Raw genomic sequence first — 27,180 nt, 5'->3', positions numbered from 1 at the left:
GGGGGGCAGTGAGCCAGACAACCCCGTCTGCACTTCACTCCATGTCCCCAGCCAGCCCCAAACTGACTGACTCTCCAGCCCCTCCTCCTCTGGGCTTTGTCCCTTTCCCAGGCCAGGAGGTCACCTGATTCCTTTGTTCTCCAACCCTTTAGCTCTCACCTTGCAGGGGGGAAGGGCCCAGGCCATCAGTTGTCAGGAAACAGGGTGTCGGCCATTCTCTGTGTCCAGACCCCTGCACACACCTGCCCTCTAGGGCTCTGCAATGATCATACACCCTTACCCCACCACCTAGATACTTAAGAACTGCATAGGGGAAACTGAGGCACCCCACACTATTCAGAGGAAACATTAAGAACAGTCCCGCTTCGTCACACCCCACATCAACGACTGGGCCTCGAGTTGCAGAAGGGACTCAGCACCCATCTGTGGAGAACTCCACCGTCTTCCCCCACTGAGAACAACAGGGAGAACAGCAGGAGGAAGCCTGCTTGGGGGGGAGGGGGGTTAGTTTCAGTTTGGTGCTGGGTGGTGGAACACAGGGAATCCCAGGGCTGGGGTCTAAGCTCCCTGCTCCCCGAGAAGGACTTGACTGAGGGGTCCTGGTTGTACCACAAGCTCTATTTGAGACTGTGTTCCTGTTGTCCAATAAACCTTCCGTTTTACTGGCTGCCTAAGAGTCTCCATGAAGGCGAGGTGGGATAAAGGATGGGGGTTCCCCAGGGAGGGGAGACCCAACTCTGTGGGGGTACTGCCAGGGGGAGCACCCTGGCGTGAAAGGGGCACCAGGGTCCGGGAGGGACTCGGGGCCCAGCGACAAGCAGGACACTGGCCTGCAGAGGGCACTCTGGAGGCTGGAAATGCTAATTCCCTGGACGACCAGCAGGAGGTGCTGCAGGGGTGAGTCCTGTCCCATTACATTGCCCCATATCCCGTCCCCTAGCCTCACTCACTGCTCCCCAGGGCCCTATCCCTGCCCCATACCCCACCCCCTAGCCTCATCCACTGCTCCACCCATACTGTCCTCCCTTATCCTCCCAGACCATTCCCCCAATGCCCACCCATTGTTCCCCCTATCCCCACCCCATAGCCCCAACTTCCGCCCACTGCTCCCCAGTGCCCTATCCCGGCCCCATACCCCATCCCCACCCCATAGCCCCAACTTCCGCCCACTGCTCCCCAGCGCCCTATCCCGGGCCCATACCCCATCCCCTAGCCTCATCCACTGCTCCACCCATACTGTCCTCCCTTATCCTCCCCCACCGCGCCCCCAGTCCCCACCCACTGTTCCCCCATCCCCACCCCATAGCCCCAACTTCTGCCTACTTCTCCCCAGTGCCCTATCCCTGCCCCATACCCCACCCCCTAGCCTCATCCACTGCTCCACCCATACTGTCCTCCCTCATCCTCCCGGACCACTCCCCCAGTGCCCACCCATTGTTCCCCCTATCCCCACCCCATAGCCCCAACTTCCGCCCACTGCTCCCCAGTGCCCTATCCCGGCCCCATACCCCATCCCTAGCCTCATCCACTGCTCCACCCATACTGTCCTCCCTTATCCTCCCCCACCGCGCCCCCAGTCCCCACCCACTGTCCCCCCTATCCCCACCCCATAGCCCCAACTTCCGCCCACTGCTCCCCAGTGCCCTATCCCGGGCCCACCCCCTAGCCTCATCCACTGCTCCACCCATACTGTCCTCCCTTATCCTCCCCCACCGCGCCCCCGTGCCCGAACCCTCCCCCTTTTCGTAGCCATTTCTACGCTCCGCCCCCCCCCCGCCCGGCTCTGCCCCACGTGCGAGGGGCCGGGGCTCCAGCCCCGCAGTCCCGCCCCTCCCCGGGCCGCCCAGCAGCGATGATGGCGGCGGGGCGGCGGGTGCGGGACGTGGCCTCCGCCTGCAGCGCCGAGAGCTTCGAGCTGCGGCACCTGCACCTGGCGCTGCGCGTGGCCTTCGGGCCGCCGGGCCCCGGGCGGCTGGAGGGCTCGGCCCGGCTGGAGCTGCGCTGCCTGCGCGAGGGCGCGGCCGAGCTGAGCCTGGACTCGCACCCCAGCCTGGCCGTGCGCGGCGTGGGGCTGGCGGCGCCGGGCGGGGAGCCGCGGCCGCTGCGCGCCGAGAGCCGCCCCTTCGCCCGCTACGGCTCGGCGCTGCATGTCTTCCTGCCCGAGCCGCTGCGCGCCGGGGAGTGCCTGGCGCTGGACATCGCCTACCGCACGGGCGAGGGGCCGGGGGTGAGCGGGCTGCGGGGGGCTGCCCCCGGGCTGCCCCCACCCCCCCGAGTCCCCGGGCTGCCCCCTCGGCGGGCCCCGGGGTCGCTGCCCCCACCCCCCCCCCCCGAGTCCCCGGGCTGCCCCCTCGGCGGGCCCCGGGGTCGCTGCCCCCACCCCCCCCCCCGAGTCCCCGGGCTGCCCCCTCGGCGGGCCCCGGGGTCGCTGCCCCCACCCCCCCCCCCCGAGTCCCCGGGCTGCCCCCTCGGCGGGCCCCGGGGTCGCTGCCCCCACCCCCCCCCCCGAGTCCCCGGGCTGCCCCCTCGGCGGGCCCCGGGGTCGCTGCCCCCACCCCCCCCCCCCGAGTCCCCGGGCTGCCCCCTCGGCGGGCCCCGGGGTCGCTGCCCCCACCCCCCCCCCCCGAGTCCCCGGGCTGCCCCCTCGGCGGGCCCCGGGGTCGCTGCCCCCACCCCCCCCCCCGAGTCCCCGGGCTGCCCCCTCGGCGGGCCCCGGGGTCGCTGCCCCCACCCCCCCCCCCCGAGTCCCCGGGCTGCCCCCTCGGCGGGCCCCGGGGTCGCTGCCCCCACCCCCCCCCCCCGAGTCCCCGGGCTGCCCCCTCGGCGGGCCCCGGGGTCGCTGCCCCCACCCCCCCCCCCCGAGTCCCCGGGCTGCCCCCTCGGCGGGCCCCGGGGTCGCTGCCCCCACCCCCCCCCCCCGAGTCCCCGGGCTGCCCCCTCGGCGGGCCCCGGGGTCGCTGCCCCCACCCCCCCCCCCCCGAGTCCCCGGGCTGCCCCCTCGGCGGGCCCCGGGGTCGCTGCCCCCACCCCCCCCCCCCGAGTCCCCGGGCTGCCCCCTCGGCGGGCCCCGGGGTCGCTGCCCCCACCCCCCCCCCCCGAGTCCCCGGGCTGCCCCCTCGGCGGGCCCCGGGGTCGCTGCCCCCACCCCCCCCCCCGAGTCCCCGGGCTGCCCCCTCGGCGGGCCCCGGGGTCGCTGCCCCCACCCCCCCCCCCCGAGTCCCCGGGCTGCCCCCTCGGCGGGCCCCGGGGTCGCTGCCCCCACCCCCCCCCCGAGTCCCCGGGCTGCCCCCTCGGCGGGCCCCGGGGTCGCTGCCCCCCCCCCCCCCCCGAGTCCCCGGGCTGCCCCCTCGGCGGGCCCCGGGGTCGCTGCCCCCCCCCCCCCCCCCGAGTCCCCGGGCTGCCCCCTCGGCGGGCCCCGGGGTCGCTGCCCCCACCCCCCCCCCCGAGTCCCCGGGCTGCCCCCTCGGCGGGCCCCGGGGTCGCTGCCCCCACCCCCCCCCCCGAGTCCCCGGGCTGCCCCCTCGGCGGGCCCCGGGGTCGCTGCCCCCACCCCCCCCCCCGAGTCCCCGGGCTGCCCCCTCGGCGGGCCCCGGGGTCGCTGCCCCCACCCCCCCCCCCGAGTCCCCGGGCTGCCCCCTCGGCGGGCCCCGGGGTCGCTGCCCCCACCCCCCCCCCCGAGTCCCCGGGCTGCCCCCTCGGCGGGCCCCGGGGTCGCTGCCCCCACCCCCCCCCCCCGAGTCCCCGGGCTGCCCCCTCGGCGGGCCCCGGGGTCGCTGCCCCCACCCCCCCCCCCGAGTCCCCGGGCTGCCCCCTCGGCGGGCCCCGGGGTCGCTGCCCCCACCCCCCCCCCCGAGTCCCCGGGCTGCCCCCTCGGCGGGCCCCGGGGTCGCTGCCCCCACCCCCCCCCCCGAGTCCCCGGGCTGCCCCCTCGGCGGGCCCCGGGGTCGCTGCCCCCACCCCCCCCCCCGAGTCCCCGGGCTGCCCCCTCGGCGGGCCCCGGGGTCGCTGCCCCCACCCCCCCCCCCGAGTCCCCGGGCTGCCCCCTCGGCGGGCCCCGGGGTCGCTGCCCCCACCCCCACCCCCGAGTCCCCGGGCTGCCCCCTCGGCGGGCCCCGGGGTCGCTGCCCCCACCCCCCACCCCCGAGTCCCCGGGCTGCCCCCTCGGCGGGCCCCGGGGTCGCTGCCCCCACCCCCCCCCCGAGTCCCCGGGCTGCCCCCTCGGCGGGCCCCGGGGTCGCTGCCCCCACCCCCCACCCCCGAGTCCCCGGGCTGCCCCCTCGGCGGGCCCCGGGGTCGCTGCCCCCACCCCCCCCCCCGAGTCCCCGGGCTGCCCCCTTGGCGGGCCCCGGGGTCGCTGCCCCCACCCCCACCCCCGAGTCCCCGGGCTGCCCCCTCGGCGGGCCCCGGGGTCGCTGCCCCCACCCCCACCCCCGAGTCCCCGGGCTGCCCCCTCGGCGGGCCCCGGGGTCGCTGCCCCCACCCCCCACCCCCGAGTCCCCGGGCTGCCCCCTCGGCGGGCCCCGGGGTCGCTGCCCCCACCCCCCCCCCGAGTCCCCGGGCTGCCCCCTTGGCGGGCCCCGGGGTCGCTGCCCCCACCCCCCCCGAGTCCCCGGGCTGCCCCCTGCCTCCTTGCTGCCCCCTGCCCCGGGGTACCTTGCTGACCTCCACCCTGAGGCTCCTGATCCCCCAGTCTTCCTGCTGCCTCTGCACCCTGGTCCCTTGCTGCCTCTCTGGGTCTCTTTGCTACCTTAGTTCCCTTGCTTCCCGTGCGCCCTATCCTCTAATCCACTTGCTGCCCTGCACCCTGACTCTGGGCACCTCCATCCTAATTCCTCAGCATCACCTGCTGCCTCCCCATCTCCCTCTCTGCCCTGCCTTTCCTCCCTGGGGCAAGATCTCCAATCAGTGAGTCTCCCCAGTCCCTAATGTGCTGTCCCCCCTTTTTGTCTGAAACATTCTTGCTGTGTTTGAGGCTACTGGTTACCCACCCCCATCAGCTCCTGGTTTGCGGCTTGCAAGTGGCAGGCGCTTCCCAGGAGATAATTCCTGCACTGCCAGCAGCCGGCCCGCGGCAGAGCAGAGAGGATGTAGATACCAAGGGCTGAATTCAAACCTCCCTGCACCGAGCGTCCCTGTTTACAGCAGTGCAAAGTGGGTGCAAAACACGTCCCAGGCAGGGTGGCAGTGTTTGGCACGCAGTTTGCACTGGCGTGTGAGGCAGTGACCAGTCTAGGTTGAAAGAGGAGTAGAGGGGGGATCTGGAGCAAGTCTACAGTGTAATTTAGCCCGGCTCCTAAATCAGCCAGGGGAATATGGGGTCATTGGAGGATAGAGATCTGGAAAGCAGGGAGCAGCAGTGAGAAAAGGGCATGATGGTGGCCTGAAGGTAGCCATATTTATAGGTGTGACTTGCAAACACATGGCTGAAAGGTCAGGGTGACTGCGAGATGATGTCAAGTGGCGGGTAGGTGGGAGATAAGGAGTTGTGTGTAAGGGGGGAGGTGCGCCCTTTCTCCAATGTAACCTCCTTGGACATATTTAGCTGCAGTGTGGTGAGTTTGCAGGAGCATGGCCAGGCAGGAGGGTGGAAGTTCGGTATTATCCGAGGTTGAAGCTGGAGATCAGAGAAAGCAAAGCAGGGGAGGAGGAAATTACCCTTTCCCATCTCCTTGTGCTCTTCTCAGGTCCCCAGCTTGGGCTCCAGTGACGCTAACCCTGATTACAGCTAATCACCTACTTTTGGTAAATCTAGGCAGCGGCAGGTTCTCAAAGAATGGAGTGTGGATGAGTTCCAGCCCATGAACTTGATCCCCTGCTAGGAAGCACTAATTGATAGTAACCCTCAGCAAAAACTTAAATTTTGGTTTCTCTTGAGCTTCTGATTCCTCCTGGGCCCAGGCCCAAACTGGTCCCAGCTGAAGGGTCCTGTTTCTTTCTGTGCATTGGCGGTCTGGGATCACTGACACGCTTTCTGGTTCCAGCCTTGTCTAGCGAGTTTCATTTCTCTGTGGCAATCTCATACCCGCTTTTCCAAACCCCACCCCATCCTGGGGCAGGAAGAGAGGGGGGGTGTTCTCTGCCTCCAAAAGGCCGAGTCTGCTCAGAGAAAAGTGGTGCTATGATTTGCCTGTTAGAAAATAGGAAAAGGGCCAGAATATTGCATTTGCCATGAGTTAAAGTGAAAGTGTCTCTGTCCCTGCAAAGAACAGTACTCGGGTTATTTTGCTGGCTTATTTATCTCAGACCCGCCCAGCACCCTGGCTCCTTTCAGCAGTTAAATGAAGGCCTTCAAGCTCTTCATGAGAGAAGAGCTAATACAAATGGATGAGCTGTAGCAATTCTGAATTATAAATGCTGAGCATAAAAACTTCACGGCTAGGAACGGGCAGCCCAGCTGGAACGAGAGAGGAGCGGATCCAGACCTGTACTTATGCTTGGAGGACCAGCAGTCACTGTTGATTTATTTGCTTTTTTGTGTCTCTTTGCCACTTCCTGGCCAAAACTAGGAAGTCAAGCTACGGCAGTGCATGTGAGCCCAAGGCTAACTGCCTGTTTCCAGCTTGGTCAAAAGCAAGAGGGTTTGCAAATGTTGCACGTCTGCCGTAGTGGCCAGAGTTCATAGAATCATAGAATATCAGGGTTGGAAGGGACCTCAGGAAGTCATCTAGTCCAACCCCCTGCTCAAAGCAGGACCAATCCCCAATTAAATCAGAATTCAGAGAAGCAACTGGTTTCTTAGGACTCTTAGCCAAATTTTTTAGATTTTTCCCTTCAGTCGTCTAATTTCTGCCCATCTGGATTCAACGGGGGATTTCAGACTCATTGAAGCAGGCTCTTGATCACACCAGCCTAAATTTGGAGGAACCTCACTGACTTCAGTAGAGTTATTCTAGGTTTACACAAGAGTAAATGAAATCAGAAATCGGCCCAGAATAACACCCCTTACTAAGCTTAGTTCTTGTTTTCTTTTTTAAAGCTTTTCGTGCACCTGAGTGGTACTTAGGCCTTGTCTGCGCTAGACAGGGTTTGCTGGTATAGCAAGCTGGCTACCTGCCCTAGGGGAGATGTACCTTAAGCCTATTCCCCAAACAAAATAAGTATACAGGAAAAAGGATTCTTTTGCTAATGTAACTTGTGCCTACCTTAGGGCTTTTGCCGGTAGAGCTGTCATTTGGGAGGGGATGATATTTTTGCACACTCCTGCCGGTAAAACTTTCTAGTGTAGATCAGGCCTAGCTCCTCCCTGGGAAAATCACTGATGTGCCGAAGTCCTTTTGCTGGTATAGCTGCTTTCATTTGGGGAACTGAGAGAAGCTAAACCAACAAAAGAACGATGAGGTGTCTCCCAACTAGGGGAGTTTGCCAGCGTGGCTGTACGTGTATGTTTGTGCTGCTAAACTCGTTCTAGTGGCGACAAGGCCTGGGTGCGGGCTGTACATCCGGGGGAGAGCTTGGTCAATTTACAGCTGCCTTTAAACTACTTCGTGGGGTTTGGCTACACAGGGAAATATAGTCTGATTGTATGGCTGTAGTGATGCTGGTAGAATTCCTTGCACAAACACTCTGTTCCAGTGTAGTTACTTCACTTTGTGGTTATCAAACCAGCCGATCTACAAACTGCTCCTGGAATAGGCCAAGGGGGCGGATCTGGGTTTGCCACGTCCAGTTGTGTGTGCATTTCTCCACTTGAATGCAGCACATTGCTTTTGCGTCAGTGATGCTGATTAAGGTTTGTTAGGATCCCAGGGCAGCTCACAGACTTAGTCAAGCCTTGAAGTTTTGCATGAGTCTGACTTGAATCTGACTGTCTTGTTTGATTTTTTTTACTGACTTTCCCTCTCCTTGTTCTGCTTGCTGCTCCGTGTGTCCTGGCTGGACTCTTTCCAAACAGCCCAGAAGGAGCGGCCGTTCCTTTATACCTCTGGCTTTCCTGTGCTCAACAGGTCCTTTTCCCCCGGCTTTCACACTCCAGCAATAAAAAGCACCTATTCTCTAAAAATCCAGGTGAAGTCTCCCATCCCTCACAGGAAGCTGTCTCTTGTCTCTCATCAGGTTTGTTGGCTCACTCCAGAGCAGACGGCAGGGAAACAGAAGCCTTATATGTACACTCAAGGCCAGGCTGTCCTCAACAGAAGTTTTTTCCCTGGCTTTGACACCCCTTCAGTTAAAAGTACATATTCAGCCACTATAAAGGTAAGCAGAAAAGGCATAAGAGTGCAAATTGGATCATTTGTTCAAACTTCTGTTTAGGGTAGAAAATTCATTTGTCAAGAGGGCATCCATTTCTAGGCCTTGGAAGGAGAAATCTTCGTACGCGGTCTCTCCGGACCACTAACCTTATTAAAACAGAACATTGGGAAGTGCTGTGAACATTTGTCACCCATGTCTGAGATTCAGGACAGCCGGAAGGCCCTGATCCTCATGCAGAGTTCATTAGTCAGAGTCCTCCATATGAACTCTCTCATGTCGTGCTGCTCCTGCTCCTTGTTTGCCAAGCGTAACACAGTTACTTTCAGATCCCTCCTTAAAAGTGACCTGCAAAGGGCACTTGAATAAAACTATTGTACTTTGAGTCTCTCTCTCTTTTTAAATGATGAATAAGGAAGGCCTGAAAGGGCTCTTTTTTGGTCTTTTCTAGGGGCGGAGGCAGTGTTTTGACTCTTAAGTTTAGAAATAACCAGCATGTCAAGTCTGGTCTTCCTTGGTTTTGCTAGAGCACCTCTGGCAGGGAGTGGGTTTGGAGTCAGCATATTGCAAGCTCTCACATCTTAAAGAGGTGAGGGTGCTGAATCTTTTAGACAGAGGTACTCGATCCACAATATTTATTGGCAAGTGCAATTAAAGTAGTGTTAACAAATCTCTTGTTGGCCCTTCGAGATAGGACAAGCGCCTTCCAAATACTTAAAAAATAGAAACAGCAAGCTGGCTTCCTCCCAGCACATAGAGAAGTAGCTTGATTGGTTTACTGGGGACTTTGAGCTTTGCTCTTGTGTGTTATTGAGGGAAAGTGAATTCAGAGTGCTGAAGCCTATGCGTTGTTCGTGGGGCATAGCTGTTATGGGTGGTCATGATTGTTGTGAGAAAGATGGTTCTCTCTGGTACCCAGGGCTGATCTTGCAGAAATATTGGAATACCAGGGCAGTGTCCTATGTCCAGGGAGGAGCCAGACTGGAGTGTGTTTGAGGGGCAGGGATGGTATGATATTTACCAGAGGTGGCTTTTACCCAGTAAAATGTTTTTTACTAACCTGGGAAGAACTAGTTATTTTAAAAGCTGTTTCATAAATGCACACCATCATACTTAGTTTTAATTTGTATATTCAAATTCTGGTTCCATCGGGCAGTAGGTTCGGAGATTAATTCAGGGTTGTACATGTAATTATAATACTGAATGTTGGAATGGCTCTGTATATTTTGGTTTGGTATTTTCTCAGTGAAGTTATGCATGTCATGACTCATATTTCAGTTTTCACTGTTATGCAGACAATAGTCAAAAACATTCAATTACATAAGAACAACAATAATGCAGAGTTGGCTTGAAGCATTAAGCAATCAGAAGCATGCAGAATTGCTGATGACCAGTCCTGGTCCATTTGGCCACGCAGCAGTCTGCCGCAGAAGACCAACTTTAATGTAGTGGGTCAACCGAACCTATTCCTCCGTTCTGAATGGATGTATCCAAAGCTGGAAAAAAACTTTTCTGTGCTTGTTTAACTTGCTGGACACTGATGCAATTGCCCCACCAGTTCTACGAATTCAAATGGGATATCGGCATTCTTTAGATTTTTTTTTCCCACTGTGTTAGAGGAAACTTGTTCCTTGATAGCGTCTGAAAACATTGATTTTTGGATAAGGAGATTTTACTTAAATATAAGTAAATATGGCAGAAATTTGGGATTTTTGCAAGGCAGTGGTTGCACACCAATTTTTTTTGTTCAGCTGACAATTTCTTTGGATGAAGGAGGTTGGCCAATGTGTACATGAGTAAGTGCCTCCTGAAATCTTTGTGCACCACACAAAGCAGAAAAACAAATATTCATTTATCTGTAGATCCACCATATTTCACATGCAGCATCAATTGTTAATTTGTCCCTTTGGAGTGTGAAAAGTGCCCCAGCAGCTGGATTCAACTGACCGATCAAGTTCTTTGCTTCTCAGTAAATCTCTTGATGATTAATTATATTGACGACTCAGTCTTCGAGTTCTGCATCAAGATCACTTGCAATCCTGAGATGTGACTGATTTTTAAGATGTTTCTATCTTTGTTGGTTGACTGTTCCATTGTACGTCTGCAGGGATTTGGGGTTTTACAGATTGTTGGCATTCTTTTAACCAGGCTGATGGTGATTACGAAAGTACTTTGCCTAAATCCACTTCAACAAGACCTTAAACCACATGCTCTGACGCATGTTGCAGATTTACAAATGTCCTAACATCCAAACGTAACCAAGGTGTCATCTTTTTCCAGATCACTTCTCATACTTTTACATCTTTTTCTCATTGTCAGGCAGCTCTTAACACCACCACCGTACAGTTCACTTGTAAATGCCTTGGCTTCTCTGGCCAGCGTAGCACAGTGCTTTCCAGTTTTCTCATTGTTTCCAGTGTGAACTGCTGATACATAGCCAGTTTTCCCTATCTGCATCCAGTTAGCTATCACTGGATCACTGTGCACATTACTCCATCCAGCGTGTATTAATGTAACTGCTTCTCCATGTAATTCGTTATGTGCTTTCACCTTCAAGCCAGCATCAGTAACTGTGTCTATCAGGTCACCTGCTGCCTGCTTTTGACTGGGTGCTTTGTAGCCTGGCCTTCCCTAGTTTGCTGGAAAAGTTGGATGCTTAGTAACAGAAAAGGGAATACAACAGCCATAAAAACTTGTGCAATCTTCAAGGCTATTTTTTGTTTCAGTTTTGGAGTTGTTTTTGTAACAAACACACATCCCTTCGCGGCTGAAAACCTGATACTTTCCTCCTCTTTGCCCGACCTGGAGCTGGCTTTCTTTTGTTGTACTTGGCCATGGTAATGCCGTATTGTCCGTACCTTTATCCTCCAAGTGTGATTCTAATAACCTCTCAGCTACCATCTTTCACTAACAAAAACCCAGGAATCACAGACTTTGGTTAAACGTGTGAGAGTAACTAGGGATGCAAAGTGATTGTTTCCAATAACTCAGCCAGCATTGCTAATATATCAAGATAGAGGTTAACACCTCAGCCTCAATACAGCATTTAGCACACACCAGGATACTGGGCTGGATGGACCTTTGGTCTGACCCAGTATGGCCATTCTTATGTTCTTACAATGCTTTCCCCTGCCTCGAAAGGGGTAGTGGGGTTTGAGATCCAGGTGGTAGGAGCATTGTTAGCTGGAGCTTGACTCTGGGAATGCTCATCATGGTCACAGAGCAGTCAGGATAGCTCAACTCCACCCCAAACGTGTGCAGTGTGACCCTCCCCTCTCCTGATGGAGGCTGTTTACAGGTGTCTCCATTGCTAGGTCCCTGAAGGCTTCACAGCTGTGATGAGCGCCACAACCTGGGAGAAGCAGGAGAAGGACAACACGTTCACCTTCAGGATGTCCCAGCCAATCCCGTCCTATCTGATTGCCTTGGCTGTTGGCGACATAGTTTCTGCTGAAGTCGGACCTCGGTAAGGGGCTCCCCTCTTATTCACAGGAGGAAGATCGTGCATTCAGTTATAACAAAGCCTGTGTCCTTGGTTGTAGCTTAGTTCTGAAGGGTTTGCTCCCTAACGAGCATATCTACTATCCATCCCCTTGTTTGAGGGAGCTCTTCCCCCCAGCTCAATTCTTCGTGTGAAAATTGGGTAAAACTTGTCATTCTAGGCTCCTATGCGCTATGGTGTTCCCCTGATAGCTGCCTTTTCCACACTATTTGTCTTGCAGCATGTCCGCGCTCTGTCCTGCCAGCCAGTCGTAAGCCGAGGGGGTCTTGCATGGGACTAGAATTAACCGTGGGTTATTTGTTACTATAAATCCGGGTCAAAACCAACCCAGTCATCTAAAACTTGTTTGCAGCTCTGCCAGTCGTTAGTGGGTTATCAATTCTTATGCTCAGCAGGAGACTTCATAACCCCTAAAATCAAATGACAGTAGCAAATTATACCCCTCCTGTCTGAGTAGTGCATCGGTGGCTTTCAATACGCCCCAGATTATCTGGTTATGGATCACATCTCATTCCTGGCCCTGGGCAAGTTTTTTTTTTTTTTTTTTTTTCCCTTTGCCCCCCCTCTTTCTGGGCAGAGGGGAATGCAGCTTCAAAGTGGTGCTGTGGAGTTGCACTCCTGAGCCCTGTGGTCCAGCTCTGTACCTTGCTTTGAATGTGTTCCCCAAAGTCACATATGCAGAGGGCTCTTAAAACATACTTACTGTTGGGTCCTGGGCACACGGGAGTCTGGCCACTCTTGCTTATGGGGAATAACTCCCCCTTTTTTTTCCAGCTTCTTTAATTCATAGATTCATGGATCTTTTAGGGCCAGAAAAGGTAATTGAGTGTGACTTCAAACCTTGCTTGATCCTTGTTAAGGACTAAAGATTAAATTAACAACACATGCAGTAAATGTCTCATTAGCCTTGTTTATGGCCAGACCTTTATTCTTTGGTTTGAAGTCCATTAACTGTTCTCCGTTCTACACACTCTTCACTTTTGTTGTAGCAAATGACCACTCTCCATCCTCCAGATTCCCCTCCTGCATGCGGAGATAGTAGCCACTAGCCCACACAGGTGTGCAGAGGAGAGGGATGTTCAGGACTGCATACTGGAGAAGATGATGACTCTGTGCATCATTGTGTAGGAAGTGATGGGGCCATGCCTAGTCAGGCATTTTTTCAAATGAAATTTGGAAAGGTATCCTTCACATGTGAGGAAGTTAGAAAGCAAGCTGCTGAAAATCACCGGAGTCCGAGCGTGTCATCTAAGGCTTCTGAAGGAAAGAAAGTACCGAGCTAGCTTAAGCTTTGAAAAAGCTCTGCTACGAATCCCCAGATTGGCTACTCACTGAGAAAAGAGCCATGCTAATGGGGGGGGGGGGGGGTGTCCTCCTTTTAAAAAAAACCCAAAGCTGCTGGCGATGCTGGTGGCTAGGCTGGTGAGTCTAAACTGGGTTCCCAGGCAAAGGAGCATAAACAGATTTGAACAATGCACTGGGATAAGTCAAACCAGCAGCCATGCCACTGTCCCCCATCGGAGCCCTATGAGTCAGTGACAGAGTAGATCAAAATAACTTGCTTGCATTTTCCAAAAGGTCCTTTGTTAGGCTGGGAAAACAAATAATCAGAGGGTGTGGCGGCGGAGATTTTGTGATGGTATAACTCTGTCAGTTAGGGCATGATTTTACTGATACAGCTTATTTCCCTTCCGGTCCAGGAATAAGCTACCCCAGGATAAACACTTAACATTGGTATGACTACCCACACGAGGGGAGATTGTACCGAAGTAACTAGATCAGTGTAGAGAAAGCTGGACAACTTGTGGGCAAGGACAAGGCCTTGGAATGGGGCAAGTTCTCCAGGTGGGGATTATTACATCTATTAATGACCTGGAGGAGGTAGTGGGCAGGGAGATAAGGACAGAGCTGTTCTGGTTATTGAGGGATTGAGTCCCCTGGGGCTTTGAGGAGCTTGACAGCAAGTGAAATGTCTTTAAAACATAGCTTTGGTTTTTCTTTATCTTCCCCATCCTTTCCCTACCATGCATCACGTCTGTCCTAAGTAGCTAAAGACCTGTGGCCAATATGGAGCCTGCAGGAAGCCATATGAATTCTAATAACCATCTCCCATAACAGCATGAAGCCTGCAAGCTTCAGACCCAGGAGGCTGGTCAACTTGAATGTCTTGTGCTTTGGGTCGGGGGATTGCGGGCAGCTTGGAGGGAACGTGTTTCCTCGTGTTAGGTTTTTCCTTTCCCCTTTGTATTCGGCAGCATGTTGTGTGGAGTCCGTTTTCCGAGCTGGAGATCTCCCTGCAGAAAAGGGTCCCTGGCAGCAGCAGGGGTGGAACTGAGCAGGCAGAAGTGTGCAGACATTGGGGGCTGGGGGGTGAGGAGGAGGAGGAGTGGGCCTGAGCCGGTTCCAAGGCAGGATTTGGGGTGCCAGCCTTCCACACAGGTTAGAACCATACCTGCTCTCCTAACTAAGGCACCGCGAATCACACTTCATGAGAACAAGGCTCAGTCTGCCCTGTGTTTGTTGCAATCAGGACTGTTTCTTCGCTTTCCCTAGGAGTCACGTGTGGGCTGAGCCCTGTCTGATTGAGGCAGCCAAGAAGGAGTACGATGGCGTGATCGAAGAGTTCCTGGCAGTTGGGGAGAAGCTCTTTGGACCATATGTTTGGGACAGGTATGGCTCACCTGGATGGAAGTCTCTGGGGTGCTCTGGACAGCTTTGGTTCCTTCAGGTGCCTCGCTCGGCCTTCACATGTTAGGGCTGGGGAAGGAGAGTCCCCAGGCGGATGGGGAGAGGCGGTTCCATACTGACCGCTCTACCTGCCTTTCCCAGATATGACGTTCTCTTCATGCCGCCCTCTTTCCCCTTCGGTGGGATGGAGAACCCCTGCATCACCTTCGTGACCCCCTGCCTGCTGGCTGGAGACCGCTCTCTGGTGGACGTCATCATCCACGAGATCTCCCACAGCTGGTTTGGCAATCTGGTCACCAACGCCAACTGGGGCGAGTTCTGGCTGAACGAGGGCTTCACCATGTACGCGCAGAGGAGGATCTCCACCGTCGTCTATGGTGAGAGCCTGGCGTCTGCTGCCAGGACCCAGTCCTGCCATCCAACCTCTGTAGGCAGAGCTGGGCCCTGGCTGGAGGCCCATTGATATTGCTAGTGCTCAGTGCTGATATCCGGGTCCAGCCGCACAGATCAGAGGGCTGGGAACTACGTTCTGCAGCTTGACACGTTTTCTGGCAGCGTCTGGGGATCTGCTCCTAAAATGTCTGAGACACGATTGGGTCGTGTTTGGTGACTGGGGGAGGAAAGGGGTTGGACTGTCTGTTGCCCTTTTTTTTTTTTTTTAAAGAGGCTTTTTCTGCCTTTTTATAGATTAGAAATTCCAGTCTTGTCTGCTGTGGGCTTCTGAAGCATGGTGTGAGATAGCCAGACATGAAGGAAGTAAAACCTGGCCGAGATGGGGTGTGACTTTTATTCAGATTCTTAAGTCTTTAGTTAACACCTGTTTAACTCAAATGCTATGGAAATCGGCAGAAGAAAAGATTGCCACATTTGGGGTCAGGAAGGAATTTTCCCCTGGGTCAGATTGGAAGAGACCCTGGGGGGTTTTCACCATCCTCTGCAGCATAGGGCACTTGCAGGTTTAAACTAGTGTCAGTGGTGGGTTCTCTGTAACTTGAAGTTTTTAAACTACAATTTGAGGAGTTGGGTAACTCAGCCAGAGATTAGGGGTCTGTTACAGGAGCAGCTGGGTGAGGTTCCATGGCCTGCAATGTGCAGGAGGTTGGATGGTCCCTTCTGGCCTTAAAGTCTGATTCTGTCTAATAAAGATTCAACTCCTTTCAGCTGTGCACTCTGTGAGCCAAGACCCCCAACAAGTCCCCCACCAAAATTAGGTCAGACCAGAGACTTCAGGTTCCCAGTATTTCTGAGGTAGAAAAATGAGTAAAAAGAGCTTGAAAAATGAGGCCCTCCTTTGTTTTTCCTACCCTGAGATCGACTGATGAAAACGCTACTTAAGAGCTAGGTGATATTTTTATTTATGCATCAAAAAGACCTAAACCACTTTTGCACAAACACACTTTTTCCTGGTCACATTGTAAGAGATTAGACCTTCTAACTTGAGATGTTTCCATAATTCCGTCAGGTAGCAGCTGTAAACTTAATGCGTGATGGGGGCACACTTGCTTTTCCAAACGTTTGTTTCAGAATGCTTCATTTGCAGCATAAGGAAATTCTTTCTGCTCGGTTTACTCTGTCTTTGCCATCAGTAAAACACATGTCTGAAGATTCTACAGGTCAGCATTTTGGTGTAGTTCAGTGACTTTTAAAAGTAGCTTTCAAACAGGTGGAAGCTGGCCTCGTGGCTGAGTCTTGGGAAGGCCAGGACTCAAGAGATTCTCTGAGAGGACTCGCTCCTGGGTCTTCACTCCAAAGCACAAGGCTGGCAGGCAGAACTCCTCTAGTTTGTAAGGTTGCTTTTGACCCGGGCAGGAAGTCGTAGCGGGCAGCCCATAAGTTTTGTCCTGAAAAGCTATGGTACACCCCCTACCTGCATTAATTTCTTCTTCCTCTAGTCTCTCTCTCTGAATTAGCTATGCTTCTGCTCCAGGAGCAGTGACTGCTTTGCCCTCTTACTGGCCTTTGAAGTAGGGGCGGCCCCAAAGGAACCTTAAAGGGCAGTTTGCCTTCCTCCCCAGCTCTGATGGGAAAGTGCAGCGTCTCAATGCCAAGTCCCTGTCTCCTCATCAGGTGCTGCTTACACCTGCCTTGAAGCAGCCACGGGAAGGGCTCTGCTGCGCCAGCATATGGACACCACGGGAGAAGATCACCCTCTAAACAAGCTCAGAGTGAAAATCGAGCCAGGTCTGTGCTATTTCCAGTAACCCGCTGCAGAGTACCTGCGGGGGGTACGGGTCTCTGGGGCCGTCCACGATAGTCTTATTGCCAGTGCGTTTAACCCAGTAATGGCCTGGAATAAAACTGCATCTACAGTAATCATGCTTGAAGATTGCAATAATTAGGGTATATTGAGAATAGACCATAAAGCTGCATATGGATTGCGTACAGGGCAGCTATCAGACGTGCATCAGCGTAGTCCAATCTTGTTATCGTTTAACACGAAGGCTACTTATTAGTAAACAGTGTTATTTTTAGAGTACCGTAGGTGTGATTAAAGTCCCAAGCCTAAGTCGTTACTTTATATACTAAGGCAAGTTTAAAGGAACAGGCTAGAGAGGGACCAGAACTTACACAGTGGATGCCTCAGTTTAGGCACCGCAAGAAGGGCTCTGGGTTTTCTGAAGGCCCTGAAAACCCTCAGTTCCCATTGACGCCCGTCACAGCTGTGGGCGCTCAGCGATTCTGAAAATTAGGCCACTCTTACACAGGTGCCTTAAACATGGGTTAAGCACCCGGGTTTGTATGCTGTGCCTTTACTCTTGTTTTAGAGAAAAGCTTTGAGTAGCCCTGACATTCGTAGTACTAAATGATGGAGTGTTTCATGACCGGCAGCTGTTGATAGAAGAACATGCAGTTAGCAAAACAACCTCAATATTTTTACCTTCTCTTTGCAAGCCGATGTGCTAGTTCTCACGAAGTTAAAGCGTCATGAAAACTTAAATGAATGTCCATAAAGCCTGAGGTTTTGGAGCTCAGCCACTTCAGAGTTCCAGATAAACAAACAAGACGCTCTTGTTAAAATTTGAAACCAGGGTAAATTTTTATTCCGTGCTCAGAACCAGTGTGATCAATTTTCTTCAAACTTTATCCTGCCAACCCCTCCCCCCCCCAAAAAAAAAAGAAAAAAAAAAGAAAAAAATCTCAGCTGGCTTGAGAGTGACCTGCCAGTCTCCAGGCCAAGAAGAGGTTTCTGGCCAGGGCCTGAAGAGCACATTTATAATAGCAGTCTGGCTGCACCCTCAGCTTTCTCCATAATCACATGTGACTGAGTAAATTGCTGTGTCCTCTTGGATTGCATCCCTAGAGCAAAAAAGGTGGATGGTCTATAGGAAGAATGTGGCTGGGTGAGAAGCAGTGGATGAGCTGCTGGAAAAGTCCACTGTGCATAGCATTCCCTGTATGTCTCCATGAATTACACAGGGTGGTTTGGATCTGAGCCAGGGTGGTGCTGGGTGGAGGGGCCATGGGCCACTGCCCTTTTGGCCTTCATGTTGAGGTGGGGGCAGCTTCTGGTGTTGAAGAATGGGAATCTAAGGAAGTTGGAACCGTTTATTTTAAACGGTGGCTTCTTTCGTAAAGCTCAGGCCCTTGTCATGTGTTTGACCCACTAGGCGTTGATCCTGATGACACATACAATGAGACCCCCTATGAGAAGGGCTACTGTTTCGTATCCTACCTGGCACACCTTGTGGGAGACCAGAGCAAGTTTGATGCTTTCTTGCAGGTAAGGGGTGTGGGTTCGCTGGCTTCTGACTGGGGAGCTCTGTGTGCAGAGGTCCTGGAGGCAGGGAAATTTACTCCTTCTAGCATGTTTGCTGGCAAGGTTTCTTCCCTGCCTGTTGGTACATACGTGACAGCATCACAGGTTCTTGGTACTTTCTGAGCTTGCAAATAATGCCACCATCCCCAAGAACAAAGATGTCCCTTCTGCCTCTGGCTGGGATTCTCCTGGGGTACCCAAAGCCCTGAATAGATCAGAACTGCAGCCTGCAAACCTAGCAATGTTCAGTTTGAGAACCCAAGCGCTTGAAGTGAGGAAACTTCGTTAAGACTGAAGGCCAGTTTAGGTTTTAATGCCTTGACTTACGGAGTCTCTTAATACCTTCCACATTGTACTAGCTTATACAGTAAGCAGCACTTAAGTGTGGGTTGATTAGAACTTGAGGAGATGTACAAAGCAAGTCAAGCTTGAAGAAAATTCCTTTAGTACCGTTTGAAGTTGTGGGTGCTTATAGCTGAGCAGTCTGGAGCAGGAGGGTCTCCAGTCCAGGACTTTTCCCTGTGTTAAATGCTCTTATCCCTCCAGAAACACACCCTAGCCTGCAATCTATCTGGAAAACTGAATGAGAGCTTCAGCTGGCTGCTCTTAATATTCAGAGAATGAAAACCCAGGCCTTGTGCAGCACAGGCCAGCCAGTAATGGGACTAGTGCCACTGGGCAACTGAGTCAGCACCTCTCCTGAGCAGTCAGTGCAGCCTCTGGCTCAGTAGTACAGGGCTCTATAGCATCTCTCACCTTAGGATTTTAACAGGTTTCCAGGCTCTCTGCTTTGTGTCCTGTGTCATTTTTGGACATGTGCACTTTTGCTGTGGCAGCCATTTCAGTTTTTTAAAAACATTTTAGGGGGAGTATTAGGATTGCGTCTGTGTGTGTGTGTTTCACATTTAGAGCCATTTAAAAAGTTGTAAGGCTGGAGGGGAAAAAAGAGAAGTCTCTTCAGAACAAAATAGGCTTTACACACATTAAGGCCCTTTTGCATAAAGTTTAGTAAATAGGAATACAGTGTTAAGACAAATATGTTAACAGGCCTTTTAGGAGAAAAACATTTGTATGCATTTAGGTTATTTTGAAATAGTCTGAATGCCAGATTTATTTAGAGGAAAAATAATTGTAAGACATGTTAAATATTAGTTATAGAATGTGGTTTTAGAGAAATTGGGTGGGGGGGAGGGGGGAACAAGACACAAAGTGAGAGAAGCTGTAGAACAGCCAAGAAAAGCAAAAACCTTTCAGCTGGTTACAGAAAGAGTGAGAAGCTGCAGAGAGAGCCTGTGTCACTGACCCAGTGGCAGAGAGAAGCCTGCAATGCCAGTAATTCCAGGACAGTCGGCCTTGAACAAGCCACACCTCTTGGCTGTGCCAATCAGAAGCTATTCTTTAGACAGGTCATAGAATTGCATTTTCCTGAACCAATCATAATGTGCCAAGAGGTGTGGCTAATGACCATTTGTCTGTTTCAAAAATGTATCTCTTTAAGCAAATAAAAGAAAAGACAGGTGCTGTACATAAGTCATGTTTTTGTAGCAATACACAAACCTTTTTTAAAAAAAGTGTTTTTTTTTAAAGTTTTGCCTAATGGAAAACTGCTCTAAAAACTTATTACTTACAAACTGTAAAGAGAGCTTTAGATTTACATGCTTTATATAAACCACAGGCTGACAAATGAAAAACTAGCTTATGGAAAGCAGGCGATAATACTTTTAGCAGAGCTAAAAATGCTATTTCTCTGCTACTTCCTTTTCCTTTAACTTATTTAAAAATCTAAATGCTGTAAAACCAAGTAAAATTTTAGTACGTAAACTTTTTAAACACCAGTCAAAAGGAGCATGCATGTATAAGTCTTTATTTACAAAATGTATGTAAATTTAGCAGATGTCCTTCTTTGTTTAGTTTTGTACCAGGATTAAGTTACCTCTTTTTACATAAAGCCTTTAACGTTTGTGTCACGGAGTCCCCGGGCGATGCTGTGGAAATGCTCCCTGTGAAGCCAGTCAAGACTCTGGGGAAGTCTCCTTTCTGTGAGCAGCCTGTCTTCAGGACACACAGCTCACACAACTTCCATGTTCCTGGGTCTGACCTCGGAGCGTTCAGCATCCTCTGCCCGTCTGTGCGCTTCCCACAGCAAGTCCGCTCAGGTGGGGCTCATGGGGAAGCCAGAGGGTCCTGCACCCCAACTTCGCAGTCAGACGTGACTCTCAGCCAGCCAGTAAAACAGAGGTTTATTAGATGACAGGAACATGGTCTAAAACAGAGCTTGTAGGTGCAGAGAACAGGACCCCTCAGCTGGGTCTATTTTGGGGGGCAGTGAGTCAGACAACCACGTCTGCGTCTGCCCTTCACTCCATGTCCTAGCCAGCCCCAAACTGAAACTCCCTCCAGCCCCTCCTCCTCTGGGCTTTGTCCCTTTCCCGGGCCAGGAAGTCACCTGATTCCTTTGTTCTCCGACCCTTTAGCTCTCACCTTGCAGGGGGGAAGGGCCCAGGCCATCAGTTGCCAGGAAACAGGGTGTCGGCCATTCTCTGTGTCCAGACCCCTGCACACACCTGCCCTCTAGGGCTCTGCAATGAGCATACACCCTTATCCCACCCCATAGGTACTTAAGAACTGCCTAGGGGAAACTGAGGCGCCCCCACACTATTCAGAGGAAACATTAAGAACAGTCCCACTTCGTCACAGTTTGTCTTGAAAAATGGTAGAAAGACCTTCATGAAAGTTGTGTGCAAAGTTGGTTCAGGAAAATGCCATTCTGAAACTCACACCCAAGCAGTCCTAATGCTCCCCATAAAAACAATAACAAAAAAAAAATTCAAAATGGCACCATGGCAAATGTGAACACGTCCAACAATGAGACCGGAAGGTGGGACATAAAGCAGAAAGGGGTGTGTGGAAACCTGTCAAAATTGTATGGTGATGAATACTATAGAGTCCTTTACTACTGGTCTCAAAGTCCATTCAGGGCATGGGGAAGCATGTTCTTCTGGGCTAAGTATGGGGCAGTGCAGGGCAGAGAGTATAGGGCGGCTGTATTCTAATTCCAGCTCCTGTGTCATGTCTCGTTTCCCCCCCGTACAATGTGGATAAAAGGCCATCCCCACACATGGGGCTTAGGGGCCTGGTGAGATGATGTCTGGGAAGCACTCTAAGTTTAGTGAGCAGGATTTAGAGAGGAGGGGAAGAACTCAGCAAGAGATTGGGATACAGGAGGGAGCAAAGGGGACAGAACAGAATGGGAGTCAGTGGCCAAGCACGGGGGGGAGGGAAGGGGAGGGACGAGGGGGCAGGTACTTGAGAAAAGACTGGATGGCCGGGGGGATGAGAAGACAATTGTTAATGGATGTGCCTTACTGCACTCTGCCAGGCAGCATCCGTCTGCAGCTTGGGAGCAAGAGCTGGCTGAGTTGCTGATCACTCTGGCTTCTGTAGCTCTGGAGACAGAGAATCTAGAACTAGCTTTGCCACCCACAACCCTCCAGTGCTGGGAGCTGAGGGGCACCGCATCCCCAGCTGGGTGTCTTTCAGCTGTAGTTAACAACACGGTGTGCATGTGGTCGTGGGGAGCAGGCTTCCATGCCAAACAGCTGGCCCCATTGCTTCCAGCACAGGGGGCTGCTGGTGAGCTTCACCCCACAAAACAAAAAGAATTGACCAAGGTTGGGATATGGGAATCGGAGAACAGTGTCACGGAGCTTCCCTTATGCCTGCTTGCGCCAGGGCCGTCAGAATGGGCAGGAATTGGCTAAACGTGAGCGGGAGAGAGGCTGGGGATCCAGTTAACAACTGGAAGTGGAAGCAGAATTGTTTAAAGTAGTTTGACATAAGCCCTGTGGGTCTGTGCTGGTCCTGCCTGTGTGGAGCATAAGTATGAGCACCCTGCCCCCGCAGGCCTACGTGAACCAGTTCAAGTTCCAGAGCATCATGGCCGACGAGGCCCTGGAGTTCTTTCTGGAGTACTTCCCGGAGCTGAAGAAGAAAGGCGTGGCCACCATTCCAGGTCAGTATTGCTGTCAAGTCTCAGATCTCCTTCCAAGCACTCAGGAGCCTCTGCCTCCTTGTCCCACGTGCCAGGGACTCCCCAAAACCAGAGAGAAACCTTCATACAGGACTCAGTAGTAACCAGCAACTGCAGCTTGTCCCTTCTCCAGGGCTAGAATTGGGCCGGGTCAGTGACCCAGCACTGCTTGAGGCTGCCCCCACCTTCTCCAGAGTCTCCTCTTTTCTTTTCTTTTTTCTTTTCTTTTCTTTTTTCTTTTTTTTAAAGTTAGTTTCTTGTCTAGCACCTGTAGCTGTATCTCTGGCTATGGATTTCAGCCCCTTTTCCTTATCTGTATTCCCTCACCCTACTAACATTGGGGTGCCTTTCACCCATAGGTTACTGGGACTTTTGCCTCAAGCTTATTAGCATGTACAACAGTTAGTTACCATGGCATTCTTGTGATTGGACATCTGCGGATGTTCCTAACTTAGATAATTTAAGGCTGGTATAAACTGGCATCTTGTGGTTACCTGTCAGCAACACGTATTTATAACACCACTCTATCTTGTGATATAGTGTCGTTTTGGGTTACTTATGTCCCATCTTTAGGCCATGGGCCCTAGTTTGTTTGGCTAAGCTATTGTCTTTACAGGCTTGAAACATGTAGGCTTTTGCATTAGTGCCTTAAATCCACACCTATACCTTATTTAGCTTATGCCCATATATCTTTAGCAGCATAGCTGGCTACAAGCCCATGGTGCCAAAGAAAACCTTAAAAATGGAAATGGTGTGTAGCCAAAGCAGAAATGCCTGTCTGAGTTTGCAGAGAGCCTGAAACAATCAAACCGACATGCCCATTACTTTTCCCTCTCCTTAAAGTTGAGCCCTGCTTCTCTGGCCATACTGGTCAGTCTGTTACTCTGTTTCTTTGCATGCTAACTGCTGTGTACTCTTCCATTTATTTGCCATATGCTAATGCACTGCCTCAGCTTTTCCCCACAGAGGGCTGATTCCAGGGCTAAGTCCACATGCTCCCTGCCCTTCCGATTAAAACTGGTGTAATAAAACGTCATCCACAGAACTAATAACTAACTAGGTTTCAGTAATGCCTGTGGCAGATCCCCCTAAAAGCAATGGGAATGCGCAGGTGACAGAGGATAGAACCTGTTACATGGGATGATGCATTAGATGAAAAGAACCCAGCTTTACTCTCAGATCCCAGCTGTTAACACGATCACTTGTAGGCTCAGCACAGTTGAGTCAATGAGAGACAATAATTGTGGAGCCCCCATGATGCAGTTTTGCTAAGGGATGGAGCTTAGAAACCAGTCTCTCCATTCTCAGCTTCTCCTGTTTGCTGTTGCTCGTGCGACCTCTTGGGTGCACTGGCATGCAGCAGAATCTGGCTCCGCTGCCGGTCCTGCCTGCTCTGAGCATGCTTATTCTGGGAGGTGGCTCCAGTGATGTCCAGAGAACGCAACCCAACTTCTTCTCTCTTCTTCTCCGCTGCAGGCTTTGAGTTTGATCGATGGCTGAACACGCCCGGCTGGCCCCCTTACCTGCCTGACCTTTCCCCGGGAGAGACGCTCATGAAGCCAGCAGAGGGGCTGGCAGAGCTCTGGGCAGCCAGCAGTTTGAACATGGAAGCAATCAAAGCTGTGGACATCACCGCCTGGAAAACCTACCAACTTGTCTTCTTCCTTGATAAGATCTTGCAGAAATCCCCTTTGCCAGATGGTAAGGACCAGTAACCTCCTCTGGGCAGGGGGTGAGTTGGGTACAAACCGGTGGGCCTTGTAAAGCAATGAAGCCTTAATGCAAATCCTACCATGGTGTAGAGGCACGCTGGTTACTAGCCCAAGCTGGATGCTCACCAGCGACTTCCAGTACAACCAGATAGGTGGGGAGACGTGTGCCAGGCAACGTACCTCCAACCTCACTCTATCCAGGGGTGCATGCACGAAGGGTCCATTCAGCTGACTGGGAGTTCAGTGGCTGGGCTTTCGTTTTTGCTTTTGGGGAGAAGCCTCCATCTCTCCAATAACCGAGTAGAGGGGGAAGAGCAGGGGTGTGTATTGAGGCCTCGTCGCCTGCCTAGGATCAAAGAGAGAAATGACTGATTGCGAGTCAGGATAGCAGAACTTCATGCCCAAGCAAGCACCCTGCGTTCACTGCCGTGCACTGGTCCCTTTCCCAGTCCAGCTGGGAGGGCTGATGTCAAGGGTGGCGAATTCCATAGTGTTTCCACCAGTAGCTGCCCAAGTCTCAAACCCTTTTTCCTAGAGCAGCCTCGTGTGACGTGCTCTGCAGCCGTTCTCCCCAGTATTCTAGCGGCAGGAAGTTGTAACATGCCGCAGAGCTCAACGGTGATCTCAGCGGTACGGCCGCCTGCTCCTCTGTAACCAAAAGCTCCCCCCGTGCTTTAGCCCTTTGCTGAGTAACGTCTCATCTCTCTAGAGGTCTGGTCCCTCTGGCTGGCATAAAGTGGGTGCAGTCATGACTTCCTGGTTGGCTTTTCTTGTGAATCTTTCCCCCACCCCAGGTGCTGAGTCTAGACACCTGATGTAGCCTGCTGAGTGCCTTTGCTTTGGCTGAGTGATGATTCCACCAGGCCTGCTGGCTGCAAGGTGCTCGAGAACGATGTCTCTGGGGTGTGGAGGAAAGCTGTCCGATGACTCATTAGTGGCATGCCCTGCCTCTGTGCCGTGGGCGTGTGGTCCGTTAAACGGCCGCCATCTCCTTGAAGGCACAAGGCGCCTGGGCCACGTATACGCAGCTTTGCTAAGTTGCAGCCCGCGACATTTTCAGCTTGTTCTCGCTGACCCCACCCAAGTGCGTACCAACGCTGCTCGTTTCCGTGTCTGAGCCCGGCTGGGCTGACGTGCCTGCTCCTTGCTTCCCAGGGACCGTGGCGAAGCTGAGCGAGACGTACCCGAAGATCTCCAGAGCGCAGAACGCCGAGCTGGGCCTCCGCTGGTGCCAGATCGTCCTGAAGAACAGCCACGAGCCCGAGTTTGGCAAAGTCAAGGAGTTCCTCCACAGCCAGGTTTGTGGGTAACGCCGTTGCCAGCTCCACAGGGCTGGGAGTGCGTCAGCCCAAGGCCAGGCCCAGCTGCGGCACTGTGTGCAGCGTGGCAGGGAACGCCGTTGCACGTTCTCTTTGGTTTTTCGGCATACGTTTAAGGCCACAAGCACGTCCCTAAATCCCTTTGCTGTCAGCGGGATTTAAGCACGTGCTTAAAGCTCGGCACATGCCTGTTGCCGGCCTCCGTTCAGCCAAAAAATTAGGCATCTATTAGAGAGCGCATCGAAGAACAGGGAGCAGCAGTAGACAATGGACAAGTGCCCCTGGAACTGCATCTTCCTGACTCCAGGGCTTATGTGCAACCAGGTTTTTTTAAGTGAGGGAAGGGGAGAGCGGGTCAGAGAATTTCATGCAGTTTAGGAACTGCCTGAGGAGGGGGGGCTGCAGGTTCTTGTGCAGACAGGTGCTGCCCTCTCTATCTGCTCTCGCTCTTCTAACCTGTTGGCAAGCCGTGCAAAGGCTCTGGTCCTGCACAAGGACTGTCCAGCTCACTTGCTCTTGTAATCCTGCCATTTTCTCCGTTACCCATTTTTAGAAGTGGGTGAGTTAGTTTCTGTGAAATGGGGGAAAGTTGATGCTGCACGAGCACACCCATGTGTGTTTGCACACCCACGTGCACGCTTTCTTGACGTTCGGTACCTGGATTTGGCTCACGTTCTCTGCGTGCAGTGTCTTTGGCTGAGGCCAAGCGCGAGCGATCCGCACTGGAAGGGGGACTGTCTCAGGGAGCTGTGGGTGAGTTAACACAGAGTTTCTATGGGAAACTCTTCTCCAGCCTTAGTGACAGTGGCCCCTGGGCAGAGCCCTGTAATTCATGGGTCCAGTCATATCTTCTAGAGCCTAACCTCCTCGTGGCCTTTGTGATTTGTGCCTTGCAGGGGAAGCAGAAATACACCCTCCCCCTCTACCGGGCCATGTGGAGTGGCTCCGAGTCCGCCCGAGCGCTGGCCGTGGAGACTTTCTCGGCCACGGCCTCTAAGCTGCACGTCAATGTCCAGAACTACGTCAAGAAGATCCTGGCTTCGGAGCCAGTGGGGACCTAGTGGCTCATCCCAGAGAGAGGCAGACACCAGGGCCTCAGCTCTGCTGCATCCACCCCAGTGACCCAGGGGGCCTCTCCCCATTGGAGCCATGCTTCCGGGCCTGCCTGAGGCTCCATCCCCCGGCTGGTGTGAACCCCCAGGGCCCCCTCACTCGCTGGCACACACGGGGTTTTATTAAACGCTTCGTCATTTGTATTCTCCCTGGTGGTGCTCGGCGGAGGCTTCTTGAGGGACTCGGGGTCCGTGTTAAAAGCAACCCCCCCTCCCCGAGTCCTGCTAAGAGCCTATGTGCTGGCTGATGGCAGGGGAGGGGATTCACCCCTTGAAACCTGCTGTTTTCTTTCAGTTCTGGGGGGAATAAATGGTGATGCATCCTGCACAAGGGGGGCTCCTCTGACTCCTCGCCCACCAGATTGGGTCCCATCTTCCTCATTACCCCTAGCCCTGCTGCATCCTTCCAGCACAGGGCTCCTGGCTGGGCTCTGGCCCAGGGTCCCCTCCTCTCCAACTCACTGATGGGTCTAATCCCCTCCATACCCTTCCACTGCCCAGCCTTCGCCCAGGAGAGCCAGGCCTGCGATCTGGTTGGGGACAAGCTCCCATATGGGGGGTCTGAACAGCCCCAGGCCTTAGGCCCCCTGTTTGAGAAGTGGCAGCAGATCTGCTGAAGCTGGACACTTTGCTCCCACCCTGTTCTCACAAGAAGGAGGCAGAGTTATTTCTCTGGGGGTCTCTGCTGTCTCCTTGCAGACAGTGGCTGTTCCCTCCCTGTTCTGGGCGGCTGCCTTTGCCAGAGGCCAGCAAAGCCCATCAGAGTTGCTCTTTTTATTGTAGCTGGTGATCAGGCTCTGAGGTTCGAGGCGCTTGCGTCGGGGAAGAAGCCCTAGGCTGATGGGCCCAAGGGCAGCTGGTGCGCTCTGGTTT

The 27,180-nt window shown here is 53.5% G+C and overlaps 1 protein-coding gene across 1 annotated transcript; it reads left to right on the top strand.

Annotated features, from left to right (window-relative positions):
- The first annotated feature begins 1,840 nt into the window (after nt 1–1,840).
- RNPEP (arginyl aminopeptidase) lies at nt 1,841–26,456 on the top strand. The gene is made up of 11 exons (XM_077839325.1): nt 1,841–2,227; nt 8,053–8,193; nt 11,502–11,653; nt 14,243–14,359; nt 14,519–14,754; nt 16,445–16,558; nt 17,986–18,098; nt 22,038–22,146; nt 23,641–23,865; nt 25,032–25,174; nt 26,092–26,456. Exons 1-11 carry the CDS (start codon nt 1,853–1,855, stop codon nt 26,254–26,256), a joined length of 1,890 nt encoding a protein of 629 aa, XP_077695451.1. The 5' UTR covers nt 1,841–1,852; the 3' UTR covers nt 26,257–26,456.
- The last annotated feature ends 724 nt before the right edge of the window (nt 26,457–27,180 follow it).

The sequence above is a fragment of the Eretmochelys imbricata genome, chromosome 21 (genome assembly GCF_965152235.1).
Source record: "Eretmochelys imbricata isolate rEreImb1 chromosome 21, rEreImb1.hap1, whole genome shotgun sequence".
NCBI lineage: Eukaryota > Metazoa > Chordata > Testudines > Cheloniidae > Eretmochelys > Eretmochelys imbricata.
The sequence above is the reverse complement of the archived record's forward strand: the minus strand, read 5'-3'. Positions and strand labels throughout refer to the sequence as shown.

Bases quoted from the DNA above. Each gene is read 5' to 3' on its own strand.
- RNPEP (XM_077839325.1), top strand. From the start codon at position 1,853: ATGATGGCGGCGGGGCGGCGGGTGCGGGACGTGGCCTCCGCCTGCAGC. The intron at 11,654-14,242 runs GTAAGGGGCTCC...CGCTTTCCCTAG, and splicing joins TCTGCTGAAGTCGGACCTCG to GAGTCACGTGTGGGCTGAGC. The intron at 18,099-22,037 runs GTAAGGGGTGTG...CTGCCCCCGCAG, and splicing joins AGTTTGATGCTTTCTTGCAG to GCCTACGTGAACCAGTTCAA.